Below are 26,332 nucleotides of genomic sequence, written 5' to 3'. Positions count from 1 at the left end.
AGGCACTGCTTCACTGGGAGGCTTTGGCAGCTGTGAATTGAAAACTCCCTTCGAGGACAGGAGAAGTAACAGTAGTAAGAGAAATGCTTCCAGCTTATAAAGGGCTCACGCTTCCCAGGCAGCCTGTCACACCGACACCCTACGACGTGACGTCACCAAGATTTAAGGCTTTTCAGAAAAGACACGTGCAGGGCTTAGCCACAGAAACATCAACATAGAAGTCAGCAACTCAAGCATCCTCCTAATGTCACAGGTGAGGACACCAACATAGAGTTATTCTACCCTTCCTTAGGACAGGTGTGGTACACCAGAGCATATACAAAATTATACAAATTACAGGTTCCTGGTTTGTAAAACTGACCATCCTGTGACTTCAAGAATTAGGGTTGTATAAAAACAGTGGCTAGTGCCACCATGGTACTGAAGCCTAATGAAGACCTGGGTCGAAAAGTCCTTTGAGGAATTTTCACACCAAAGGTTCTATTTTGGCTGGTGTGTGAGCAGGACGTTGCTGCTGGGATGGGTGGGAAATAGAAATTTGACTCAAAGCCCATGGCTGGAGAACTGTCCTCCGAGGAAGTGAAGAGGCACATCAGACTTCCCATCTGCTTATGGTCCCCGGGTACCTACAGGGGATCTGTAGTGACCCGTCCGTCCATGCATTCTCAGGGATCACTTAAGCACAGAGCACCAAGGAAAGATGGCTTCTACCCAGGGGAAGCCGCAGAAGAAAGAGAAGCCTCACCCTTGTCTGTGACTGACTAGCTAGGAGGCTTTGGACCAGGCATCTCTCACCCTTCACGGTGAAGGGGAATGGACTGTGCTCTCTTTGGTCTGAGTACGAGCCACCTTGTGGACCAGATCCAGGCCCGCTCTATCCCAAAAGCCCAACCAAAGAGAGAGCGTGAAGCAAGCAGTACAGAGCAAACTCACCCTAACAATTAAAGGCTGAGCAGGAGAGTGGGGAGCTTGTGAGAAAGAGCCAAATCTGAGGGGAGTTTCTCTTTGTAAGCCCCAATAAAGCAAGGGCCACAGGACAAATCAGAAATGCTCTTTAAGTGGAGGTCAGATGGCTCCAGGGAAGGTGCTGGCTAGCTGGACCCAGCTTTCCAGACACAAGAGCAAGAGCAGCAGGCGGCGAGAGATGGTGGCCGCCTGTCCTGCCTCTAAACAGGGGGAAGGATGCTGCAGAAGAATACCACCTACCTGCCTCTACCCTCCCCACCAGAAAAAAGCTTACAGGAGAGAAGTTTTCACAGGATGAGCGAAGCAAAACTGGTTATCAATATGCTAATGACAAATAAGAGAAAAGGCAGCCATTTTCAACTAAGGTTGAACCTTGCACAACCAAGGGCAATGAGCTGTGACAACCGGGAAAGAGGCCAGCAAGTCTAAAAACCTCTGACAACGCACAGGGTGATGGTCAATTAACCAGCCAAATGCCCCTGGCCTCCAGTTAGCTGGACTCAGGGGTCCCAGCACATTTAGGTCTCTTTCATTGGAAAGATGGCTTCTAAACTATGCAGTGACTAAGCAGGACGCCTACATATGTTACTGACAGATCTGTCCTAAAACACTAAGAAGGTCACAGAAGAGAGAGGGCAGGGCTCGGCAAGGGTATCCTTCCAGCCTAGAGGAGGAGGGGAGAAGGAACCAAGAAGGATTAAAAGTTAAGACACAAATCCCACCCTAGGCTTTCATTTGAGAAGTCAAGCAAGTCTGGGATAACTGGGTCATTGATTAAGGCGGGGAAACTCTAGAAGGCTCACAAATCTTATAGCTACCCGCACTGAAGACAGAGCAGAGAGACTGTAAAAGGAGGAGGTGGGGTGGGTGTACTGGAGCAGAACACTGTCTTCTGGACATGAAAGGATCATAGCACTCATCAACTCACAGCAACTGTGAGAACAAGCTGGTCAAATTCCAGCACCGAGGGGGAAGGGGCTCATGAGCCCCCACCCCAGGGCTGAGGATCTATTGACAGTTGATAGCTTTTGGAGTAGGGGAAGCCCATTTTCTTTTAAGAGTGTGCTTCCTGGTAGGCTGACCACGTTCTAGTAGATGTCTACACACCCTTGAGTATACCGGCAGCACAAACTTGCCATGGTGGGTGTACTGGCTAGTTTTGTGTCAAGCTATAGTCATGTGAGAGGAGGGAACCTCAACTGAAGAAATGTCTCCAGAAGAAATGGCTGTAGAGCCAGGTGGTGGGGGCACACACCTTTAATCCCAGCACTCGGGAGGCAGAGGCAGGCAGATTTCTGTGTGTTTAGGGCCAGCCTGGGCTACAGAGTGAGTTTCAGGACAGCCGGGGCTGTTACACACAGAATCCCTGTCTTGAAAGAGAGAGGGGCAGAGGAGGAAGAGCTCTAGACAGGCCTACAGGGCATTTTCTTAATTAGTGACAGAGTGACAGAGAGGGTAAGGCCCAGCCCATTGTGGATGGTGTCACCCTTGGGCTGCTGGTCCTAGGTTCTATAAGGAAGCAGGCTGAATAAGCCACAGGAGCAAGCCAGTAAGCAGCACTGCTTCAGGGTCTCTTCAGGTATTAATTCCTGGTCTCAGGTTCCTTCCCTGACTTCCTTCGGTGATAAACTATGATGTGGAAATGTAAGCCAAATAAACCCTTGACTCCCCAACTTTGTGGGTTTTTGGTCATGGTGTTTCATCGCAGCAATGGTAACCCTAAGATGGTGGTTTATTTTCTTTTTTTAAAGGCGAGAAAGAGTAAGAAGTTGGGAGGGGTGGAGATATGAGGGATGGAAATAAGTTAGGGGAGGAATAGGGGTTGAATATATATTAAAGAATTTTATAGCTGTTTTAAGAGCCAACAGTAAGTCAGGGTCATTCCTAACTCCCACCCCCCCTACCCCCCCACCCCCGAAAGGCTTTGGAAGAAGAGGACATAGACAGTGAGGCAACACAGACACCATCCTAATTCTGTGAAGTCATACCTTCCCCATTGCCAGCCACTATCCTCTAGGTGGTACTTGGGAAATAAACCCCCAGAGCCTAGGTAGTATAGAGGGGCAACTCCACTCCTGAGTGGTAGACTGCTCCCCCATCACATTATTGGATGGCCTGGCCTGTAGCCACAGGAGATCACTTGTACCCATTCATATAGTCCTGGTCTCAGGACAATAGGCCATTCCTCTAGAGGAAGGATATAGGAAATAAAAGCTAAAGAAACATCCCTAAAGGATTAACTAATGGCATCCCCAAGACAGACAGAAGGGGAAAAACCCAGGGTAGCCATTCCTTTGAGGGCTGGCTTAGAATCAGGGAACCAAGGCAGTTCTCCTGAAAAGAAACAATGCCCCGCTGGCTTACGTGAAGGAGGCACATTGCTAATGACAAAGTCTTGCACATTCTCCTCAGGTCTTCCCAGGGACCAGGGATACAGCTGGGAGGAGACAAGAGTCAATCCAGTTTGGTTCTTTTAGCTACACACTAGCCATGCCCAACCACTAAAGACCACAAGTTGCTGAATATAATAAAAGCACAGTCAGAGCAGATGTTGGGGCAAAGAAGGGGTGTGTGTCACCTGGATATAGCAGAAGTAGGATTTTACTTGATAGCCTTGGTACAAAAAACAAACAAACAAAAAATTGCCATGCTTTTTTTAACTTAAAATTTTTGTCATGTTCTTTTATGTTCACATATTCCTGTGTGTGCATGCATGTGTGTAAGGAAACTCTTACTTTCCTCTTACCTTCCCTGGGAAGTAGAGGGGTAACCTTTTTTGCTTCCCCAATGAGAAAGCACTTAGGGAAGTAACCCCAGACTGGCCATATTAGGCCAACTCTGCTGGGTAATGCTTTGGAATATTCAGATCAGAGAGGGGAAATCTCTCTTGGAAACAGAACTTCCTGAATGAGGGCATCTGCTTAAAAAGATCAAGAGGGGATGGAGGGAAAAGAGAGGGGGAGGGGGAGGGAGGAGCACATAAAATACCATTGAGGCTTATGAAGAGATGTCAAGGAAAGAGATGCCCTTAGGGAAAATATATCCATGTCTATAATGCAGACCAAGAGAGTGATGAGTAAGCAGCAAACTGAAAGGAAGCAGGAAGAACTGAATATGCGCACGAACACAGAGCTACAATGACAGATGCTTCCCATGCATGGTGGGTTACCAGCAACAACAAACTACCCACAGGCTGGTGAGGAGGCTGGTGACAGTGACATTCTGGGGAGCAGACACCAAGCCTGATGAGCCTTGCACTTGTTCAGAGGATGACAATTTTCTCCCAGCCACAGGATTCTGCATCCTTTGCAACTCACTGTGCAGTATTCATGCCAATTTTTAAATTTTGTTATTAAATTTCAGTGGTTCAAATGTGAACTCTTCTCCATAAAAAATTTTGGTTGACCATATAAAATGCAGCTGCACACACAAGACTATAACATTGTAAGCTTAGATTTGTTTCAGTATTATCTACTTATTGCAAACCGAGCCATCTTTTCTTTTTCATTAAATAATCAATTATCACATTAGTACAATACAATTTTACATTTTTAAATATACTATATATGTTAAGGATAAGGGGTGACATTTTCTTCCTTTGCAACACCTGTTTCAAGAGTTTAATGAATTAGGATATTAGTTTTAACCTTGAGGGAGGGAAAGGTACAAAATTTGTCTCATTAGGATACTTCTACCAAGTATTTCTTAAGGCTATAGTTTAACATTTGGTTTTAAAAAGAAAGAAAGATTTCATTTAAAAAATAATTTAGTGAATTACATTCTTCCATAACTTCCACCCTAATTAGTTACAAAGATAAGTCTGAAGAATCTTAGTTTTCTTGTACTAATTTACATTTAAAGATTAATTTTACTTGTATCTTAAAACAAGGATTTTATGTTGGAAAAACAACAAAAAGAACTAAATACATTTGTATAAAGGCAATCAATGCTCCGTGGCCAAGCCTCTGTCTCATTATTTTCTACCACAACAGGAAACAGGTCTGCAGAGAGAGAGGTTTAGGCTGGTAAGATTCACCCTCCCCAAGGAATTGTGGGTTGCAGATCTGAGGAATACACAAAAAACTGCATCACAACTTCACAGCTACAATGATAGCATGAACACATGAAAAAAATAATAAGTTCACTCAAACAGGATTTAGAAAAGTCAGGGTGTGACCTGGGGGGCCAGGGCATCACCTGTGGTGAGGTTTACAGTCAGTCGTTCGATAATGGAGAGAGTGTGTGTGTGCACATATGTGTGTGTATATACAGATATCTATATATATAAATAACCAGGTTCAGTCCTTTACAAGCCTGTAGATATGATGCTGTGCTCCATGTTCACTATTTGAAACTTCAAATACACAGGCCATGCAGAGGAGAGTTTCTTGTGTATCCCTGTTTGTTACCACCTGTTTAAAAAAAAAAAAAGGCATATATATCATCACCCCACATAAATGAGAGCATGGTCTATTTGTGCCAAGGGTATGATTTGATGGAAGAGGAACCATCTTAAGGTGACGGGTGGATCAGAGACCCGTTTGGCCTCACTCTGTATCCTCCAACACATTCAGAAGATTACAAATCCCACTGGAACCCCACCTGAGCCCAGTACCATAATCAAGGAAGACCCAAGAGATAGGCTGACCCATCACCTGCAACCAACAGGTCACCTGTAAGAACTGGTGTGGTTTCTGTGTTTGGGATTAATTTGTTTATCATCAATAATCCTCTTTCACAGGACATTCACATGTTTTAGGTGACTTTCACCTATTTTAGTATTTTTGATCTTCATCTGAATTGACAAATAATTGTATGTATTATAGAGTGATGTTATGATATATTGTGGGATGGTTAAGTCAAGCTAATTATTATAGTCACCATAGTTATTTATTTCTGTTTAAAACATTTAAAAATCTCATTTTCCCATCTTATATTTAACTTGAGCTAAATTCTACTTCCCAACAGCGAACTACAAAGTTAATTTTACAGACACCTTGATTAGTATATCACATTAGCCAGCAGTACCTGGATGCAGCAGAAGTATTTGCTGTATAAAAGACAGTGGTACAGACAGAATCCTGTCTAAAAATGCTGCTTTCTGCTGACACAGGCTGTACCTCTCACAATGTGTTAGGAACTACCCATCCATTCCCCCTGGGTGCTCTCCCTCACACCCATGATTAGCCTCTTTCAGATATGAGCTCTGGCTCTCTTGCTCATGCTGGCTCCAGTCCTCCATGCCACCTCAGAAGGAACATTCGGAAGGCCAATCCGATCAAATTTACAATCTCACAACGCTTCGATGGTTTTCTGTGACTTTCATGTTCAAAAACATTTTGAACTTGAGTGCCTTATCTAGCTTGTCAAGGGCCTAATTTCCCCTTGGCAACGGTCTGCTTCACCCATTTAAGTTTCCCTTGCTTTCAAGCACCCAAGCTCAGGGGTCCTGATTGAAAAAAATAAAGTCTCATTTCTGGTTTTCTCCATGGAGCTATGTGATTCATATAGATCGGTTGTTTTCAATATCCAGCTCATCAGTGGACTATGAAGAACTAGCCCACGTTTTCTAGTTAACCGTCTCAGGCATGGTACGCCATGATCAAGCATTTGATGAGTGACCAAAACTCCCAACAGCCACCAATGCTGTGTGCTCACTATGCATCTACCATGGTGTGAGATACCTGGCCCAGACTGGGTTGCATCCAACCTCACAACTCTGTGACTGGGTGCTACCTTCCCCATGACAGAGGAGACTGAGGCACTGCCTGCTCTAGACTACTCAGTTCAAAGCTGTTAACCCACCTGTAGGTCTTCCCCACCTATGAGCTACATAATCCCATCTCAGCACAAGGCCCCTCTCTGCCAGACACTCATGATCATTTTATTTTCCATTCATCTGCTGGATGAATGCCTGCCTCCCTCAACTGCCCATGGAATGGCTGCTCTACTCATGCAGCTCATCACAATATTCCTACCACCAGACACCCAAATATGCACTTAGGTAAAGTCTTATTTGCTTGGTAAATGTGAAAAATGTCCAACTTATTTTTCAACTTAAAACATCCTCTTTACCATCCCTGAGAACCCCGCCCCCACATCTCTCTGGACTACTGCAGTGCTTAGTTCAGAAATACTCAACAATTTATATGACTCTATCATCATCTACTCACTTGGTTCTTTGACTCAACAGGCTATAAGTCACCACAGCATAGCACTGTGTTAAATCACTTCCTAGCAGCCAGCGCTATCCCCATGGTGTAGCTGAGGGAATTTAAAGGATCTTATGGTCACCTTGAGGTGGAGAATACAGATCTGAGTGATCCATTTATGAATGGAGACAGCCATGCAGGTCTGGAGACTTTAGATGGCTTGGCTAGGCACATAAAGCAGAGGGTCTTCAGCTCAAGCTTCCTAATTTCATGACTGCCAATCACCATGACCTTGAGTGAGTCATAATGATTCCTTAACCACAAAAATGATACTGTGGTTCATGGTAAGAATTTTATAATTGCATTTACAAAGGGCCTTTGTATCCAGCATAATGCTAGAAATTACTTAGACACTCCCATCTTCTTATAAATTCACTCTGTCAGTCTGTCTATAGCAAAGATTGAAAACCCAGACCATTATGTAGGGTAGCTAAGTTCTCTACCACTGTGTGTCCCCAGGTCTCTTTTCATTTTGTTTTAAAATATTTTATTTGATTTTACTTTATATGTGTAAGTGTTTGCCTGCATGTATATATGTGTAACATGCCCCTGGTGCCCTCAGAGGCCAGACAGAAACTGAACCTGGGTTCTCTGTAAGAGCAAGTGCTTTTAACTGCCAAGCCAGCTCTCTAGCCCCAGCTTTCCACTATTTAATTTGAGACAGGGTCTCACTAACTTGCCTACGCTGGCCTTGAACTCTCTGTGGCCCAAGCAGACCTTGAATGTGCAATTCTCCTGCCTTGGCTTCCTGAGAATCTGGGATTGCAGGCCTACGGCATCAGGTCCAACTTCTGTAAACTTGATATCAAAGAGATTGAGAATCAGAGGAAATATAAAGTAAGCAACCTCAGAAGACACCAGGCACACTTGGCTCATGGTTTACCTTTGTCTTTCTCAGCTCTGCTTGGGCTAGCACTGCCTCTATGTGCTCAGCTCAATCTCTGAGGCAAAAGGATGCAACCAGAGAGCCTACTCTACCAGTTGGCAAGGCTTTAAATTGGTCAGATAGTGTAATTTCTCCTGCCCATCAACTAGATGGTTTATGTTTTGTAGTCCTTAAGTCCATGGTTTTCTAAAGCTATGATATTCTCTTTTCTTTTCTTTTTTTAACATGTGTTGGTGTTTTGCCTGCATGTATGTCTATGTGAGGGTGTCGGGTACCCTGGAACTGGAGCTACAGACAGTTATGAACTGCCATGCGGGTGCTGGAAATTGAACTCGGGTCCTCTGGAAGAACAACCAGTACTCTTAATCACTGAGTCATCTCTCCAGCACCATGATATTATTTCTAACAAATGGCTTTTGGCAATTATTAATTGCTTATATCAAAATATTTTGTTTACCTGCTTAATGACACTTGTTTTGAGAGAGTTTCTGATAGCCTAGGTTGGCCCTGAACTCATGATCCTCCTGCCTCCACTTGCCAAGTGCAGGGATTACACACATGTGCCATTATGACTGGCTTTAATGGCATTTTTAACCAAACCCAGTGAGGTTCCAGGATACCTCTGCTGGTGGAAGTTGTATAGCCAGAGGCATGTTGCTGACAGGCACCTGGCTCTGTGAGAATTAGGGGCTTTGACATCTCAGGTACACATTCAATTCAGCCAGGCTCTCTGAGGCAGAGTCGGGAAGGGGGCTATCACCATCCTCAATGTGCAGTCATAGACAGAGCTGAAGTTGAACCTCCTGCTAAGAGAGGTGGTTGGCCACCCACTTAAGACTTCAAGTCATTGAGGTGGTTGTGAAATCTAGAAAAGAGCACCACACTCCCCACCTGCTCCCGGGTGCTGAGTCCTGCATTTCCTTTGTTTCTGTGTCTACTTAGGCTAGAGTTGGATGCTGCATGTTCTCCTTGACCACTCTTCCTCTTTATCTTCTTTTCTTTTTGAGATATGGTCTCTATCTAAACATGGAGCTCACTGATTAGGCCAGGCTGGCCAATGGCCTCCAGGGATTGAGCTGTCCCGGCCTCCCTAGTACTGGGGATCAAAGGCCTGGCTTCTTGTGGTGCAGAGAAACAGTACTCAGTCCTCACACTTGTGTGGTACTGACTGAGTAATCTCCCCAGTTCCCACATACGTGGACTGCAGCAGGACACAGTTTGAGACAGACACCTGCTCCCCGCCACCACACACTCTGTAACCTTCTCGTCTTCCAGCAAAAGGCTACTGCTGACATTAGAGACAGGAGTTCCAGATTTCCTCAGCCTTCCAGTATCTAAGCTTCAGGAGCACACAGGCACAGCTGAGACTCCACTAAGAGTCTCTCTCTAGAGTAAGCCAAGCTTGCAGGAAACATCCCATCCATGCACGCAGACCCTCTGTCTAAGCTCCGAGCCCCTGATGGCATGCACGCCTCATCCTGGCTATGCCATGACTACTTAGATTGCTAGGTCAGCATGGCAAGCACCTTTACCTGAGCCATCTCACTGGCTTGTTTGAAAATAGGGTCTCATTATGTAGTCCAGTCTGCCTTCAACCTCCTGATCCCCCTGCCTCAGCCTCCCAAGTATGGGGATTACAGGGGGCATGCACCACCCATAAAGTCTAAATCAGTTTGTTTTTAAATAGGAAGGAACAAATGGAAAGAGCCTTTCAAACCAAACAAAACAGGATAAATCTGACTGAGACTCACGTCCCAGTGGAACCAACACGCCAGGTAAGGCATTCTCCAGGTAAACACACAGGCTCGACATTCTGGTAACAGAACCACGTGGCAGGCATTCAGAGTACTGTCTGACCACAGATGGCCTTGTCAGCCCCTCGGGAAACGTGTTCTCCCTGAGTTTTTTGTCTTGGCATTCTGACCTTGCAGTTTAATCAAGAATTATTTTCTTTTTATTTTCTTTCTATTGCAGAATACTTTATGAACCTGTTTTGAGGACAAGAGTCTCGGATTCTGGAACTGATCCAAAATCAAGGCACTGGAGCTTTGAAACAGTCTTTGGGACATCTCTCAACTCGGCAGCCATGGTACAGAAGGACCCGGGCCATCGTTTCCTATTGTCTTGGTTCTGAATTCAGGTCGCACCTAGACCTATCTTTCAAGTCAAGCCCCACTACAGTCCATGTCTGTTGGTTGGGTCATGGAATTCAACTGTTTACCAGCCATCCAAGTTCCCTTTCTGAAAACCTTGCTACCTCCCCACCCACCTTCCTCATTGTCCTCAACACGCCTCAGGACAGACTTTGCCAATGCCAAGAGAGACAAACATTACCAATAAAATGGTGAAGTTTTCCAGAACACTGTTCATCATATATTTCTCTGGTAGGTGTTTGAGCTTATGGATGAAGTTGATCATATATTCACACATTGGCGAGCGGTTTATTCGGTACACAAATCGGCCATTCTCAAACCTTGCATACTCCGTCTGCGAAGGAAAAGAGGTTTGAGTAGTTTTTTATACTTCAGAACACAGAGGATGGCTGCTTCTGTAAGCATGCACTTTTCAACATGAATCATCTGTTCACGTGCTTTGTTCTTTGTGCAGATTACCTAATTAAAAACAAACCCTACCTTTACTGCTATACACAGAATCTATTATTTTTCTGGAAGTTTAAAAAAAAAGTGGCAAAGGGTGACCTTTAAAGGATTTGATAGATACTTTTTTTCAGCAAAATGTATGTGTGTGGCAACACACACACTGTACTTCACACAACTCTAGGTAAAAGGCAAAGTAACACAAACTTAGAGAACATGATTCTGAACCCCCAAAACACAACTGTTAGCACCGAACCAAACGTGGTACAAGGAGGCTGCAAAAAGTGGCCACCAGGCCCAGATCCACAAAGAATCCCAGACCCTGAGGGAGGGACCACCGAGGCTGAATAGGAAAATCTGGTGCAATGGACACCCTGAAAACAGATCCTCCCACCAAGACAGGCTTCTCCGGGTAGCCCTGGCTGTCCTGGATCTCACTCTGTAGACCAGGCTGGCCTCAAACTCACAGAGATCCACCTGCTTCTGCCTCCCAAATGCTGGGATTACAGGTATGCACACCACTGCCCAGCAACAGATCTTCTTTGAGACAGGTATGAAGCCAGGGTTGGCCTGGAACTAGACATGTAGATCAGGCTGGCCTTGAACCCTGTACCACCAAGCATAGCTCTGAAGACAGATCCTTGATAGAGATTTAAATCAGGCTCCAAACCCAAAGCCTGTCAGGTCTAGAAACCAGAATCTAGAAACATGAAACTGACACAAATCATAAAATATTCAGAATTTAACAAGAAACAAACCAGTATGATAAAATCATAAAATCCTATTAAAATACCTACAATGAGACAGAAATGCAAATAGATTTAATATTAACAACGTATCATTTTAAATGTGGTTATAGTGCTCAAACTTTCTTTCTTCCTTTCCACTAAATAAAGTGCACATTATTTGCCTAGCAAAGATGGAAAAAGAATAGTGAGATGGACGGGTTTCCCCAACCCTAGAACCTAGTTACAAAGTCACTAGGCCACAGTGTACACAGAGACACGGATGGAACAGGACCCAGGAGCTCCCAGGATATTCAAGAATGTTACAGAGACAGTTTCAGCTGGAAAAAGATGAATATTAACAAGTATAACTATTTTCACATTTATTTTGTCTGTATGAGGTATGTATCTGGCATGCACATGGAGGTCAAAGGGCAACCTACAGGAGTTGGTTCTCTCCTGCTGCCATATGGGTGCCAGTTGAACTCAGGTCCTTAGGCTTGGCGGCAAGCGCTGAGCATCTTGCTGGCTGATACCAACCCCCCAAGTCTAATCCGAATTTTGTGTTCCTGCGTCTCTGTCAGGGCATTCAGTTCCTCTCCCACTCCAGTTTTAATTATCTCTAGTGCTCAAGGCTCCCCACTGATATTTCCTGTCTCTCAAGTCCACTCTTCCATCTCCAATTATCCCCATTTGTCCCTTGAAACCATTCCTTCTGGTCACTGCTGCTGGCAAACATAAAGAGTGTGACCTCTGGCTTCCCTCCTCTTTAAGCTTTAATACACAGTTACTAAATTCCATTTAAAACCTCTTACTGGAGTCCCTCTGAAGCCATTTCAAGAAAGCTCATGACCTCTATTAAATTCACCGTCAACCCGACCAACCGTATCCTTTCTTGCCTCTTTCTGTCTGCCTCCCACAGCTGGAGCTGTGCTCAGGAAGCTCCGGGGCCGCCCGCACCCTTAGGGCTCTGCCCAAATCCTTAAAACCTTCCCTCTCCAGCCGGGCAGCCTCTGGATGGGTTGGAGTCTTGCCACAGGCAGGTTAGGTCCTGGCCCTGAGAGTCCAACACAGCAGCAAATAAAGCCTGCCTCTTCCGGTGGAAGATTCTGGTAAGACCAACGTGTTTGTAGAAGAAGGGGGGAATGAAATATGCAAGTGGAATGCGGACATTTCCTGATGCCTGGATGAAATGCTTGAGTTTTGGTGTTCATTTTGAGACAGGGACCCAGGCTGGCTGGAACTCAGGAGTCTCATGCCTCAGCTTCCCGAGTGCTGGGATTTACAGGCATGGGTCAACATTTCCCACTAAAATTTCAACTAAGAACAATAAAAATTTTTAAAAAGTAAAAGTAGCAAAAGCAACAATATCCAACTCCAAGTGTCAGGTTTGGGGCGGGGTGGGGGTGGGGGTGGGGACCACACAGCTGCATGCACCTTGGTCACTGCCTACAATGCCTGCAGCTAGGAAGCAGGGAAGCATCCTGACCCAGAGGCCCTTCTAGAACCTCTGGGGGCCTCTCACCAAGAAGACCCGTACAGGTCAGCTGAGCAGGACTTCCCTCACAGGGAAGGCTAGCAGAGCATCCTGTTGGCTTCCAGGAGCCACCCAACCCTTTGTACCTTTACGGATGTGTCAGGGAAAAGCGGAAGAGAAAGACATGGGCGGGAAGAGGGGGGAGCACCGCCCTCCGCCCCCCCCCCTCCCATCCCCACCGCCAACCGGATGTTTAAAGGAAGCCAACAGGCTTCCCAGAGGACTTTCTCATCTAGGTCAACTTACCTCTACTTTTTCTACTACTTGTTTCCCAAAGGAGCACACTTTGGTGGAGCAGGTAACCGTCATGTTTTCAGAGCTCTCGTACTGACTGCTCACACCATAAAAAGCCCCGGCGTCATCCTGGATATTACAGTTTAAGTCCGCCTGTTGGAAGGAAGTGGGTCAGGTTAATTCTCCCCTCCTAGGATCATGGTGACAGAGGACAGAGTAAACCATCGAGCAGACCTCTCTACAGACACCACCTTGGTGGGAAGCCACTTCCTTCCCAGGTGGGGCTGGAACTTGCTACATAGCCAGTCTCCACCTCCTAAGTGCTTGCTTACAGGTATGTGCCACCTGTTCCCAGGTGCCAGGTGTTAAACCCAGCCAGGGTCTCATGCATGCTAGGTAAGCACTCCACCGACTGAACCCTGCAGCCGAGCACATCTGGGAACTTGTCCCTTGTAAGGACATGCTACCAGCATGCTCAGCCTGACTTCCTTGCATTTAGTATTGGAACAGCACTATACCCTTGTAATGAAAATTCTGTAAGTTTCTAAAATGCACAGAAAAGCGGGGCATGAACTGACGGTGTACTCTGCCAATCTTGTGAAAGACTTAAACAAACAAGCAAACAAACAAAAAAAACAAAAACCAGGCCCTTCCAGATGACACCACATCAAGAGAGGAAAGGCTTCCTATTAATGACCACCCTACAAAGACGCAGAATCACAGCTACTCAAGTCACTTACAATACGCACAATAACTTGTCAATCAATACATAGATATTTTGAACATATCAACCTCCGTTGGAATGACAGTTACGGACTGACATCAACAAAGCTGATAATGACAGCATTCAATGTTCACACTTCCAGCCCTACAAGCTGAAGGGAAGTTGCCGCCCATGGTGGACGCAAATCTAGATTCCACAAGTGAATTAGGTGCTCTCTTTCTTTATCCAGTGCTAACTCTATTTAAAATTTCAAAATCTAAAGAGAGAATGGTAGTGGCTGAGTCTGCCTCTTCGTGACTTTCACGCATTTACAAATCCATTAAAGGCAACTGACGGTTAAGACTGTCCGTGGAGCACTGGCTGCTCAAGCTGAAGCTGCAGCTGCAGCAGGCTCAGACAGCTGTTACAAACAACTGCAGGACAGGACCTATACTGCATCTGTGTGTATTACTAAAGGCTAATAACTCAGGCTAGGAGTGCTATTTTAAAGCATGCATGTGCTGTGTATGTAAAATAAACCTCTGATTTGTCATTTCCTTAATTATTTAGGCAAACAATTTGGAGGAGTATTTCACCAGTAGATCTACTTTAGAACTATTCCCACATGGTAATAATGAAAAGACTTTTTTAAATGAGTGGTTCCTGCCATTGTCTGTCATTCCCCACAGACAAGCAACCCTCTTAGCTTAAGCCTGCACCAGATCATGTTCATTTCTACTCTGCCCTGGGTCACTGCTGTGTCTTAGGACTGACTATCCAGATACTGCTGCCGAGCTTTCATTTGGAGTAGATGATCTACCATTATACTTACCCTTAAGTTATTGGTCAGGTATGGTGGCACAGCCCAGCAATTTCATCGTTCTTGGGGCTGAGGCAGGAGGATTGCAGCAAGTTTGAGGCCAGCTTGGTCTCCAGTCAATTCAAGGCCAGCCAGAGCTACATGAGACTCAGTATCAAAAAAGAAAGTTCTTAAAGGTCTGGAGGGATGGCTCAGCCTTTAAAGGTGAAAAGCTCTGGCTGCTTTTCCCAAGGAGCTGGGTTTGATTCTCAGCACTCACACCATGGCTTACAATTGTCTGAAATTCCAGTTCCAAGGGATATGATGCCTTCTTCTGACCTCCTTCAGGACCAGGAACTCATGCAGTACACAGACAGATTCCACAACATGACTGGATGCAGCAAAACACCCAGACAAATGATGGACGGACGGACGGACGGACGGATGATAAGAAGATAAGAAAAGGAAACTTCAAGGTGCTGGGGCTGACAGAGTTGATAGATACAGTGCTCTCACCAAGCATCTACCTCAAAAATTGGGCACTCAGAAGGTGGAGACAGAAGAATCAGATGTTCAAGGTTATCCTCAGTTACACAGTGCATTTGAGGCCAGTCTGAGATGTATGTGATGCTGTCTCAAACCAAACAAACTTAAGAGCAGCCTCACAAGATGCTCACCCTGGTGCTTTGCTTGCTCTTCCGGCATTTTCTCTGTGACATTCAGCCACGGGATTTCTCACAGCTCATTCACCCTTGTTACTTCAGTAGATGGTTCTGCACCTATCTTTTTTCTTTCCCTTACATTCTGAGAGAACAAGTCAGGCAATGGTGGTGCACACTTTTAATCCCAGCACTCAAGAGGCAGGCTGTGAGTTTGAGGGTAGCCTGATCTACAGAGCAAGTTCCGGGACAGCCAAGGCTACACAGAGAAACTCTTGTTTTGAAAAACCAAAAAGCAAAACAAAAATTCTGAGAGAACTTCAAATTGGACATGCAAATTCTGGAGTTTGGATTTTAAAAGGTTTCCCCAGAGAACGGCAAATAACCCATTTGGCAATGTCACAATAAAAGCTATCCCTACACACAAAAAATAATCAGTCATCAACTATTATCACAGATGTTCTTTTGAGATAGTCTAGGAGAAAAGGCACTGACGTGAAAGAGAATTACCTGTCAGCTGATGGCATTAGAACTATTCTTCAAAGAAACTTAGGGGGACTGTAGAGATGGCTTAGTGGTTAAGGGTACTGGCTGCTCTCCCAGAGGACCTGGGTTCAAGTCCCCCTAGCACCCACATGGCAGCTCACAGCTGTCAGCAGTTCTAGTTCCAGGGGACCCAACACCCTCACACAGACACACACTCAGGAAAACACCAATGTACATAAAAATAAAAACAAATCATTGGGGGCTGGAGAGATGGCTCAGAGGTTAAGAGCACCGTCGTCTGCTCTTCCAGAGGTCCTGAGTTCAAATCCCAAGCAACCACATGGTGGCTCACAACCATCTGTAATGAGATCTGGCGCTCTCTTCTGTATATATAATAAATAAATAAATAAATCTTTTAAAAAAATCATTAAAAGAAACTTAGTCAATGAACTCAAGAGCAAGGAAAACGTAAGAAAGAATGCACACATCACAGCAACAAAGAAGACAGCTGTAATTAGTCTGGGGCTCAAGGAAACCCAGTACCCACCCTGCTGACTTGCCCACAACCAAAGACTCAGGTGTAAAAACATCTAACTTGGGCTGGAGTGACGGCTCAGTGGTTAAGAGCATTGACTGCCCTTTTAGAAGTCCTGAATGCAATTTCCAGCACCCACATGGTGGTTCACAACCGTCTATAACTGTAGTCTCATGGGATCAGATGACCTCTTCTGGTGTAGACAGATGTACAGGCAGACAAAACATCCATATACACAAAGTAAACAAATCTTTGAAAAACAGACACCTAACTCACAGAATTCTGACAACAAAAAATAAGGGAGGAAGATTATGCTGCTCTCGGGTGTTCAAACTATTCCTGCCAGTTCTTAATATAACCACAGGGTGTTTTCTGAGAGCACATAAACAGAAAAATACAAGAAACAGTGAATGAAACCCCACACTCTTGCTGCATACCAGCTCTGAAATACACCTGTACCCTGAGCTAGCTGGAAGGGGCTGACTCTGGATTGGATTCTGAAAAGGGGAGGGATGGGCAGCCCAAGGAGGCAGCCCTTCTTAGAGGCCCATCAGCTGCCCTAAGGATGAATGGGCTGCAGAGTTCAACTCTTTCTCCTCCATGCAGAACCCCCTCTCGCAGCCCCCTGGCCTGTGCTAACCACGTCTAAGTGTTTCCATGAATTTCTTCAGTAGCATTGCAGAAAGCAGTCAATGGTCACATAGCTCCGATCCTGTCCAATGTGTGTCCTACTGCTGCAACAAACTGCCACAGATTTAGAGGCTTAAAACATTAATTGATCTTGCACTTCAGGTAGCTAGAAATCCTACTGGGTCTCACCAGGCTCAAACCAAGTTTTGGATTAGCAAGGCTGTATCTCATTGGAGACTCTGGGGGAAATCTGTTTCTTAGCCTCCTCCAGTGTCTAAGGACACCCGAATCCCTCGTGGGTTGCTCCTGCTTCCTTCCATTCCTTCCTTTCTCTCTCCGGGTGTGTCTTCTCCATCACTCTTCCCCCATGATTACACTGGGGCCTCCTCCAGTGTCTAAGGACACCCAAATCCCTCGTGGGTTGCTCCTGCTTCCTTCCATTCCTTCCTTTCTCTCTCCGGGTGTGTCTTCTCCATCACTCTTCCCCCATGATTACACTGGGCTCAGTCAGAATGTAAGCTACCCTCCCACCTGAACCTTAGCCCCACCGACCTCCTCCCTGTGCCTTGCTGGGTAGTGTGCCATAGTCACAGACCCCACAGACATGGCACTCCCTGGAGCATCCCAACTCTGCCTAGCACAGGCGCTGACAAGCCAGCAGTAAAATCCCATTAAGAGAAAAGCATCTCTTCCAGAGATGAATCTCTGGCCTGGGTGGAGACCTGAGAGTCCAGTTGGGCAAGGTCAAGGACCTGGCTAATGAACTGATTGCCCTTCAGGAAGATGGTCCCACTCTTAAGAAGGCAGGTTTATCTCAAGCCATACTAAAGGATTAATAATTAGGCTTTAATGAGGTAATATACTTTTCTCCCAGAATTCCTGTCCCAGGGCCACAACTATAGGGCTCCATGAACCTGTCCACTTTCCTGAATTACTCAGAAAAGCCTCATCTTTCCTTTTCTTCTTTCTCCCTGTGTTCTAGCATGCTTCCTCATGCACCCTGGGCTTCCTTATGCTTCGTCTAAGGCTCCCCTCCCAGCCAGCCATATGGTTGCCTCTCCGCCATGTGGCAGGTTGACCTCCACAGTAGTTAACTCAAATGGCATGCCTCCCATCCCCTTCTCTTCTCCAAGCAGTGCTGAAATTTGCAGTTGGTCTGCTCTGGGGATTTTCTTTTCAACGCTAAAAAGAACTGCCCTTTCGCTCCATTAGAGTCCGTTCTTAAATCCTCTTGTTAATGAGACTAGGAACTCCAAGAGGGGACCCTGACTTCCCTGGCATCACTGCTTCTGGTAGCATCCACCCAGACCTCCAGGGCTTAGAAGACAAGTCTGACACTCTCCCAGTCTCTCCGGGGGGCTCCATCCTAGGACTCAAATCTGTTTCATTAAGCCGCCCCTCATGTTAGACTCCTGCCTGTCCGGTCCAGCTATTTTGGAGGTTGCTTCACCAGTCACTGCGTCTTCTGTCATCTGAACAATGGCATGGGCAGCAGGGCCTCCCATTTCTCACTTTAACTAGAGGAGAGGTCGTGAACAACAGCTGCTGCAATGCAGTGAGGAACGGGCGCACATTGCACCTGTGAGCTGCAAGGTGCTTTAGTAGGACAGTTAGCAAACGGCACCAGCCATCACTCCTGCTAACTCCACAACTGAAATTACGGTACACTCCATCACTGTGCACCAGGACAGAGCCTGACGGCCCATCTACAGAGACCTTACTAAGTACCATCATTAACACGATGATGACCATCAAGACACCAGGCTTAGCTTCAATCCACATGGGTGTGAATGGCAAGCTGGCTTTTTCCAGATAAACAAAGTGGGACGCTTGGCTGATTTGTGAGTACCGTGTCATAGCCGGCACACTGGGTCTAACTGCTCAGACAGGATAAATCCACCAATTCTCCACAAAGGCACAAGTAGAGATATTCTCGAATGCCCTCTGGAAACCAACAAAAAAGAAGTCACTTGTTGTGGCATATTTGTTTACACTGTAAAGATGTATCCTGCCTAAGGTGCCTTCTGATTGGTTTAATTAAGAGCTAAATGGCCAATGGTTAGGCAGGAGAGAATAGGCAGGACTTCTGGAGAGAGAGGACTCTGGGATGAAGAGAGGCAGAGACGACAGCAGTTGACTCAGACAAGTTGGACACAGAATGATGGAGAGGTAAAAAAGCCACACGGTAGAACACAGGTTAATAAAACCTGGTTCATTTAAGTTATAAAAGCTATCTGGGGCCGGGCAGTAGTGGCGCACGCCTTTAATCCCAGCATGTGGGAGGCAGAGGCAGGCAGATCTCTGAGTTCAAGGCCAGCCTGGGCTACAGAGTTCCAAGAAAGGTGCCAAAGCTACACAGAGAAACCCTGTCTCAAAAAACAAAATAAAACAAAACAAAACAAAACAAAAAGCTAGTTGGGAACAAGTCTAAGCTAAAGGCCAAGCATTTATAATTAATATGAAGTCTCCATGTCATTACTTGGAGGCTGGAGGTCCCCACAAAATAAAGTCCAACTACATTTGAAAAAGTAGTACATTTGAGAAGTACTATAGTGACCAACACACTTTGAGTGGATTAAAGACTCCAAGACCTATCTGCAGACAAGTTCTGGAAAGCAGGGTTGGGGAAGGAGCAGGTTTCACAGGTAGTCAAAGGAAGAGCACCCAAACTATAGCACCAGGAAGTGCTCCTGGGGACAGGGGTGTGGCTCAGGTGGGAGGGAGCTGTCTAGCATACATGGGGACTTGGCTTCATGCTGAAGAGGGCTGAAACCAGGAGTGCTGGCACATGCTTGTAATCTATACATATGAGGCGGAGAGGCAGGCGGATCAGGAGTTCAAGGCCAGCCTCTGCTACGTGAGACCCTTTAAGGCAAGGTTTCTACTCACCGTCCTTTTGTTCAACCCTTTAAGGCAAGGTTCCTACTCACTGTCCTTTTGTTCAATAGCCTATTTATTCAAGGCTATGGCTCACTGTTTGTTTTCATGGCCTTTATTTTTGGTGCCCATTTTGGGTAAACATTAAAAATGCACCTGGACTAGAATTCATCTTTGAAAACATGAAGTCTAGTCCAGATGTGTGGGATCCAGATCCTGAAGAGAGTGGCAGGAAGGAGAGCTAGGCTAAGAGCAGAGCAACTGTCCCTGCAAAACCTGTGGCCACTGGGGTAAAGGAGCAGGAGATAAAGGCCTATGCTGCCAAGGAGGGCTGGGAACTGGCAGTCCACATAGTAAGGACACTTAGCTGTGCCACAGCTTGAGGAGGTGAAGCTTGCTGGACCATGGTTGGAGAGAACCCCTAAGGTAGGGATATAAAGGGACAGGGGCAGGCTGTGGACACCCACTTTCTACTTATCTCCCATCATTCTTTAATGTGCAGAAGGGCTGGGGTGGAATTATGAGCTTGCAAAAGTGGCAACCATCTAGCACTGTCCCTGAAAGAGCCAGTGTGAGAGGCACTGAGGGATGGGCTGTTTTCAAACCACCACTTTGAATCGCTCCTCTGCATCCTCTCTGAGCCATGATCAAAGGACCAAGATCTCAAATTGTGAAGCAATTTTTTCCCAATGGCAGCATCTGGCTGCTTGGCAGACGGCACCAGGAGCTGGACCCTGCTGTGGGCGGCTGTCCAGGCCTGCCACATGGTGAAGCTGGGCCAGGCAGGGCACGCCTTGTGGGCTTCCCAGCTGCTCCCACAGGCGCCAAAGGACAATTGCTCTGCACAGGGCAAAAGGGCCCTAAGAGACTGAGCCTATCTGGGTGGGTGAAAGGTGGGTCTGGAGAAAGCTGGCAGCCCGCAGAGTCCTCCCAGCCTGCTTCATTTGCATGCATCTGTACTCTGGCCCAGACCCCTAAAGCTGGCCCCACATGCTTCAGGGTCTGGGCAGGAGAGGCTGGAGTGATGCTGGACACCTCTCCAGTTAGACAGACTGCCTATGGGGACAAGGAAGGAGCTGCAGGCAGGGAAGTGGGCCCCTGAGTGCATCCATTCACTGGAGCCATTGTACCCCTGCCCAACACAACTGAAACAGAGGCAGCTCTCTGGCCACAGCTGTTTTAAATAAGAATAACGGGAATAAATTCAGCCAGCCCAGCTCTTCAAGTTACTTCCCACTAATTATGGCATATATTTACATCCACAAAATAGACGATTTTTAAAAACACCACCAGGGCCCCTTTATTGTGCAGATTGCACACCCCTATTTGAATTTCATAAACATTTAGTACTTCAAAGAATCTTAAAAGCTTGCTCTAATTACAATAAGCCTAGTTTGAAAAGGCCTTGTGTTTGCATTGCAAATTTCCCACCAATACCAGCATTCATTTACAAAAATGCAATTAATATCACCCACACTCCAGGTAAAGACCACTGTGGACTACAGACTGGACTGTGGCACAGTCAGGGTCTCAGCTCCATGAAGTCTCTACACAGGCCAGTGCTTTCCTTCCAATTGAGTCATGCAATGGGTCCAGGGTGCCCAGTGGAGGCAGCCTGATCCCAGTTCTTCAGGTGTGTGAATCCTGCTGCATCCCCGGTAAATGGGACTGCTTCCTGAACTGGAGGTTCCATATATGAAATGTCTTTCTTAAATAAACAACAACCACCAGGCAGCCAATCACACACAGTGAAATAACAATTATATGTAAAGAAGCTATAGGCCACCCAATAATAACTGCATGGCAGATAAACATCACATAGAATTTGGGCACTGGAATGGTCCAACCATCTCAGAGTCACTTGCACTAGAATTTAAGTTTAAGTGGGAAGCCTGCACTGGTTAGTTACTAACCCAGTAATTCTACTCATGCTAACCAGTCCTTTTTACTAAAAAGAACAAAAATTAATAAAGACTCATCCTCAAATTCTGACTGATGTAAGAAAATGTTAGCCAGGCGGTAGTGGTGCACACCTTTAATCCCAGCACTCGGAAGGCAGAGGCAGGCGGATCTCTGAGTTTGAGGCCAGCCTGGTCTATAGAGTGAGTTCCAGGACAGGCTCCAAAGCTACCTGTCTCAAGGAAAAAAGAAAAGAAAAGGAAAGAAAACGTTGTATACCCCTGAGGCAGGGTGAGGGCAAGGGGTGGAGCTGTGGGGTGAGGACACTTGTGAGTAATCTTTTCTGTAGTAAAAACACTGTAGCCATGCACGATGCTCACAGACTTGGCTGACAGGAAACTGGCCCAAGAGGCTGTCTCACATTTTGAACTGTATTCCTTTATCTGCTTGAACCACTTGTAACTAACTTGTATTACTTTCATAAGATTTTAAATAAAAAAAAAGTTTATTATTTTTTTGATTCTGTGTTTGTGTGTCTGTGTACATTACTTGAGTCCAGGTGTCCTGGGAAGCCAGGGAAGTTTGACCCACAGGAGCTGGAGCTACAGGTGGTTGTGAGCCACCCAATGCGGGTACTGAGCTCTGAACTCAGGTCCTCTGGAAAAGCATTATAGACTTTTAACTCTTAACCTCCAAACCCTCTCTACACTCTACTTTGAAATGCGAGAGAGAGAGAGAGAGAGAGAGAGAGAGAGAGAGAGAGAGAGAGAGAGAGAAAGAAAGAAAGAGAGAGTTAACACTGGATCTCTGTGGACACACAACAAATTAGAGGGTCTTAGCTCATCAGTTTTAAGCATCTAGTCCCCAGGCTGGGGGTGTAGCTCAGTGGTAGAGTGTCTGCTTAGCTAATGCAGTGCCTTGGAACTACAAACAACCACCAAAACCAGTGTGGGAAGGGCAGTGCCCTGTGTGTCGGTTCCTACCCCAACCCTGATGCCCCTCTGTTCAGTACCAGCTCCAGGACAGCAACAAAGTTTAAACAGCCACACACACAGGAATGGCTGCACCCTGTCCTGGTTCTGCTAGCAAACACTAAGCCCAATGACCCAGGAGAGAAAGCTGTTGAGGACTGGCCAGCCAACTGGCAGAGGCACTCTCCCAGTGTGGTCAAGGCAATTCCCAAATGTAGAGATTCTGGGTGGATTCTACAGGCTGCCCCCCATGCGAGATAACTTGCTCATCCTTTTCCTGGTTCATAAAATTCTCTCACATCTGTGTGGTTTTAATTCCTTAAAACAGTGGTTATTCAGGAATGGTGGTATATACACACCTTTAATCCTAGTACTTAGAAGACAAAGGAAAGTAGATCTTTGTGAGTTCAAGGCCAGCCTAATCTACATAGTGAGTTCTAGGACAACCAAGGCGTATGTATACTGCTTTTCCAAAGGACCTGAGTTCAGATCCCAGTACCCACAATGGGTGGCTCACAACCACCTGTAGCTCCAACTCCTACTGAAAGAGTCTGTCTCAAAAACCAAAACCAAAAAAAGGGGTAAACATGCAAATTAAGTGAGTATGAACATACTGTTATTTATAGTGCATGTAATTTATAGGGCATGTATTTATAGTGCATGTAAAGAATTGTTTTACTTTGGGGTTGGCCTTTAATCCCAACACTTGGGAGGCAGAGGTCAGGGGGATTTCTGAGTTCAGGGGCAGCCTGGTGTACATAATGAGCTCCAGGTTAGCCAGCCAGATAAGGTTTCCCTCTCAAAAACATAAAAGGAAAGGATTCATGTGTATATAGACACATGTATTCAATTTATTTTGTGTGTATGTGTACATGTGTGTGTGCAAGTGTCCCCAGAGGCTAGAAGAGGGTGTCAGATCTCTAGAGCTACAGAGGGTTGTGAGCCACCTGATGTAAGGGCTGTGGTATGAACCCTGGTCCTCTGTAAGAGCAGCAGGCTCTCTTAGAAGATGAGCCATCTCTCTAGCCCCAGCTACAATGTTATATTACTCCAATTAAGTTTAAGAATAAGGTTTCATTCATCACATCTAACACTGTTATGAGTAGTTTGGGGCTGTAAGGTGAAAACATACAGCTTTCTTTACATGACTATTTGACACTCTTGAGCACTATTAGGATGGAAAGTAGAAAACTGAGATCCCCTCAAAGATACTAGCTTCATCTGGTTACTTGGCTTAATTCTGCCCAGCCCAGTCCACTTGGGAATGAGAGCTTAAGCTTCCATTGCCTGAGGTGCCCACACTGGTGTTCTGGGTTCCGTCATTTGCTTTGGTTGTAGGTCTGTGAAATGGCAGCACAGTTATTTTTCCATAGGAAACACCTCAGGTTGTCTGGCCTTACTGAACCCAGGTCAGACACTCTGAAAATGGAATTTCAACAGCAATCAAATGAGCAAATTAAGAGTCCTCCTGATTTGGGAAAAAGGCAAGAGGGAGAGCGGCTAGGCACGGGGGTCTCTGTTGTAATTTACTGAACTCATACTAAGAAGAGAATCTGCTAAATGAATTGCTAATATAAAGGCTGTTTCAAAGGGAGCATTAAACCTTCTGAAGCATCGTGAATGGCACGCACCTGCTGATACCCAAGGATAGAGATGCTAAGAGCACAACCCATCTTCACGAAGTCATTACAGAAGCCAGTGAGACTCCAAACCGCAGCCTGATTGAAACTGCCTTCTCTCCTCTGTTCTAACAGTTCGAGTGAATTTCTTCATAAAGGTTAAGGACTCCCAACAGTGGTGCTGAGTGAGTCACGTTTTCTATCATAGTCATGTAAGTGTTCAGTTTTAATCCTGCACATCTGAATAGAACAGATAAGTATCTGGGCTCATAGAGTAACTTTCTAAGTGTGTACACCACCAGCCACACATCTACTATCTAGGCCTCCTTATCAGGAGACATTATCAGGAGAGTCATGACACAAGGGTCCCCTCAGAGAAAGTAGCTCATCCACTGGGTGAAAGGAGCAATTTTGGAAGCAAAGCCCCCCCCCCAAAAAAAAAACTGTCCAAGCACTTTCTACATAAATTTACATTCAAACAAAATGTTCATCATAAAAAATCTCATCATCATTAAAATCCACTGCTGTTTAATTTGAAAGTAGTGAAAGTGGTTTCTTCTAATTATCTTATACTTTCCTATTAACTTGTATAAACCCCATTTCCTATCTTTGACAAAAGGACTATCAAACTTGACTCAAGGACCGTTCATAGGCTTTTTCATAGCTTGCATCTATCTTCTGTCCTACAGACAGTTTTTACCTTATAGTAGCCTCAAAAAATACATGACATGCTAATATACACCTTTTACAATTTAAGGATGCATTCAGAGCATACATATAAATGTGTGTGTTTTTTTCTTTGCTTTTCGAAAAAGGGTTTTTTTTTCCTGCGAAACCCTGGTTGACATGGAACTCTCTCTGTAGACTAGACTGATCTCAAATTTAGAGATCTGCCCCAGGTCACCACCAGGCCTGGCTAAGCATGCCTATATTTTTTATAGTAGTAAGAAGGAGACCCAGGGTGCTGGCGCACATCTTTAATCCCAGCACTTGGGGGTAGAGGCAGTCTGATCTCTTTGAGTTTGAGGCCAGTCTGAGTTACAAAGAATCTGCCTCAACAAACAAACAAACAAACAAACAGTAGATGAGAACAGCACTGCTTGACATTTGGAATAGTTACTCAGGCGATTACACCAATTCTTCTTCAACAAAAGCTATACTTTGTGTGTGTGTGTGCGTGTGTGTGTGTGTGTGTGTGTGTGTGTGTGTGTGTGTGTGCGCGCGCGCGCTGTGTCCAGAAGACCAACGGACAACCTCTGGTGTTGTCCCTTTAAAGCCATCTACCTTGTCTTCTTATTTTAGTTACATTTATTTATTTGTTTGTTTATTCTGGGAGGACAGCACATGTAGGAAGACCAGGAGACCACTTGTGAGAGTTGGTTCTCTCCCTTCTACCATGCTCATCAAGCTTGGCAGAGCCATCCAGCAGGCCTCACCTCATATTTGGGGTCAAGGTTTCTCACTGGCTAAGAACTCTCTAAGTAGACTAGGCTAATTGGTTAGTCCGCCCCAGGAATCTATCTGTCTCTACCTCCCTGACACTGGGATTACAAGTGCATGTCACCACAGGTGGCTTTTTATATACGCATTGGATATCAAACTTGGGTCCTCATGCTTGTATGCCAAACCCTTTACTGAGCTAGCAGAGTTTCTCAAGGGTTAGCTCTGGTGTGTGAGCAGTCCAAATTCACACCAACCAAGGTTGTCTCCTCCAGCATAAAATCCGTCAATCTCCCAGGAGAGTTCTTTCAGTTACCGTGAATAGCAGGCCTTTAAGGTACTGGGTACCTGGCAAGTTCACTTAAATAGGGACAAACTTCTCAAAATTCTAGTTTCCCTTTTACAAACTTGAATTTTATCTTTGGCAATAATGTCTATAGTTTTCCATGTTCAGATGGGGTTGGTGTGTTCATTGCCAACATGTGCTCTAGGTCCTAGGTGTAATCAGATGCACACAGGACTTGTTGCCTTGACTTGTGCTACTTTCCTGGTGCATC

The 26,332-nt window shown here is 45.5% G+C and overlaps 1 protein-coding gene across 2 annotated transcripts in view; it reads right to left on the bottom strand.

Moving 5' to 3' along the window:
* Positions 1-2,668: 2,668 nt before the first annotated feature.
* Tead1 (TEA domain transcription factor 1) overlaps positions 2,669-26,332 on the bottom strand; it is a 226,709-nt gene continuing 203,045 nt past the window's right edge. For both annotated transcript variants that reach the window (XM_036168990.1, XM_036168980.1), the window contains 3 exons: positions 13,170-13,310; positions 10,399-10,551; positions 2,669-5,378 (listed from right to left, as the gene is read on the bottom strand). In XM_036168990.1, coding sequence (XP_036024883.1) covers positions 5,265-5,378; positions 10,399-10,551; positions 13,170-13,310 — 408 coding nt within the window. In that variant the 3' untranslated portion in view covers positions 2,669-5,264. The remainder of the gene's footprint in view (positions 5,379-10,398; positions 10,552-13,169; positions 13,311-26,332) is intronic.

Source organism: Onychomys torridus, chromosome 1 (genome assembly GCF_903995425.1).
Source record: "Onychomys torridus chromosome 1, mOncTor1.1, whole genome shotgun sequence".
NCBI lineage: Eukaryota > Metazoa > Chordata > Mammalia > Rodentia > Cricetidae > Onychomys > Onychomys torridus.
Note: the sequence above shows the minus strand (reverse complement) of the source record. Positions and strands in the feature narration are given on the sequence as shown.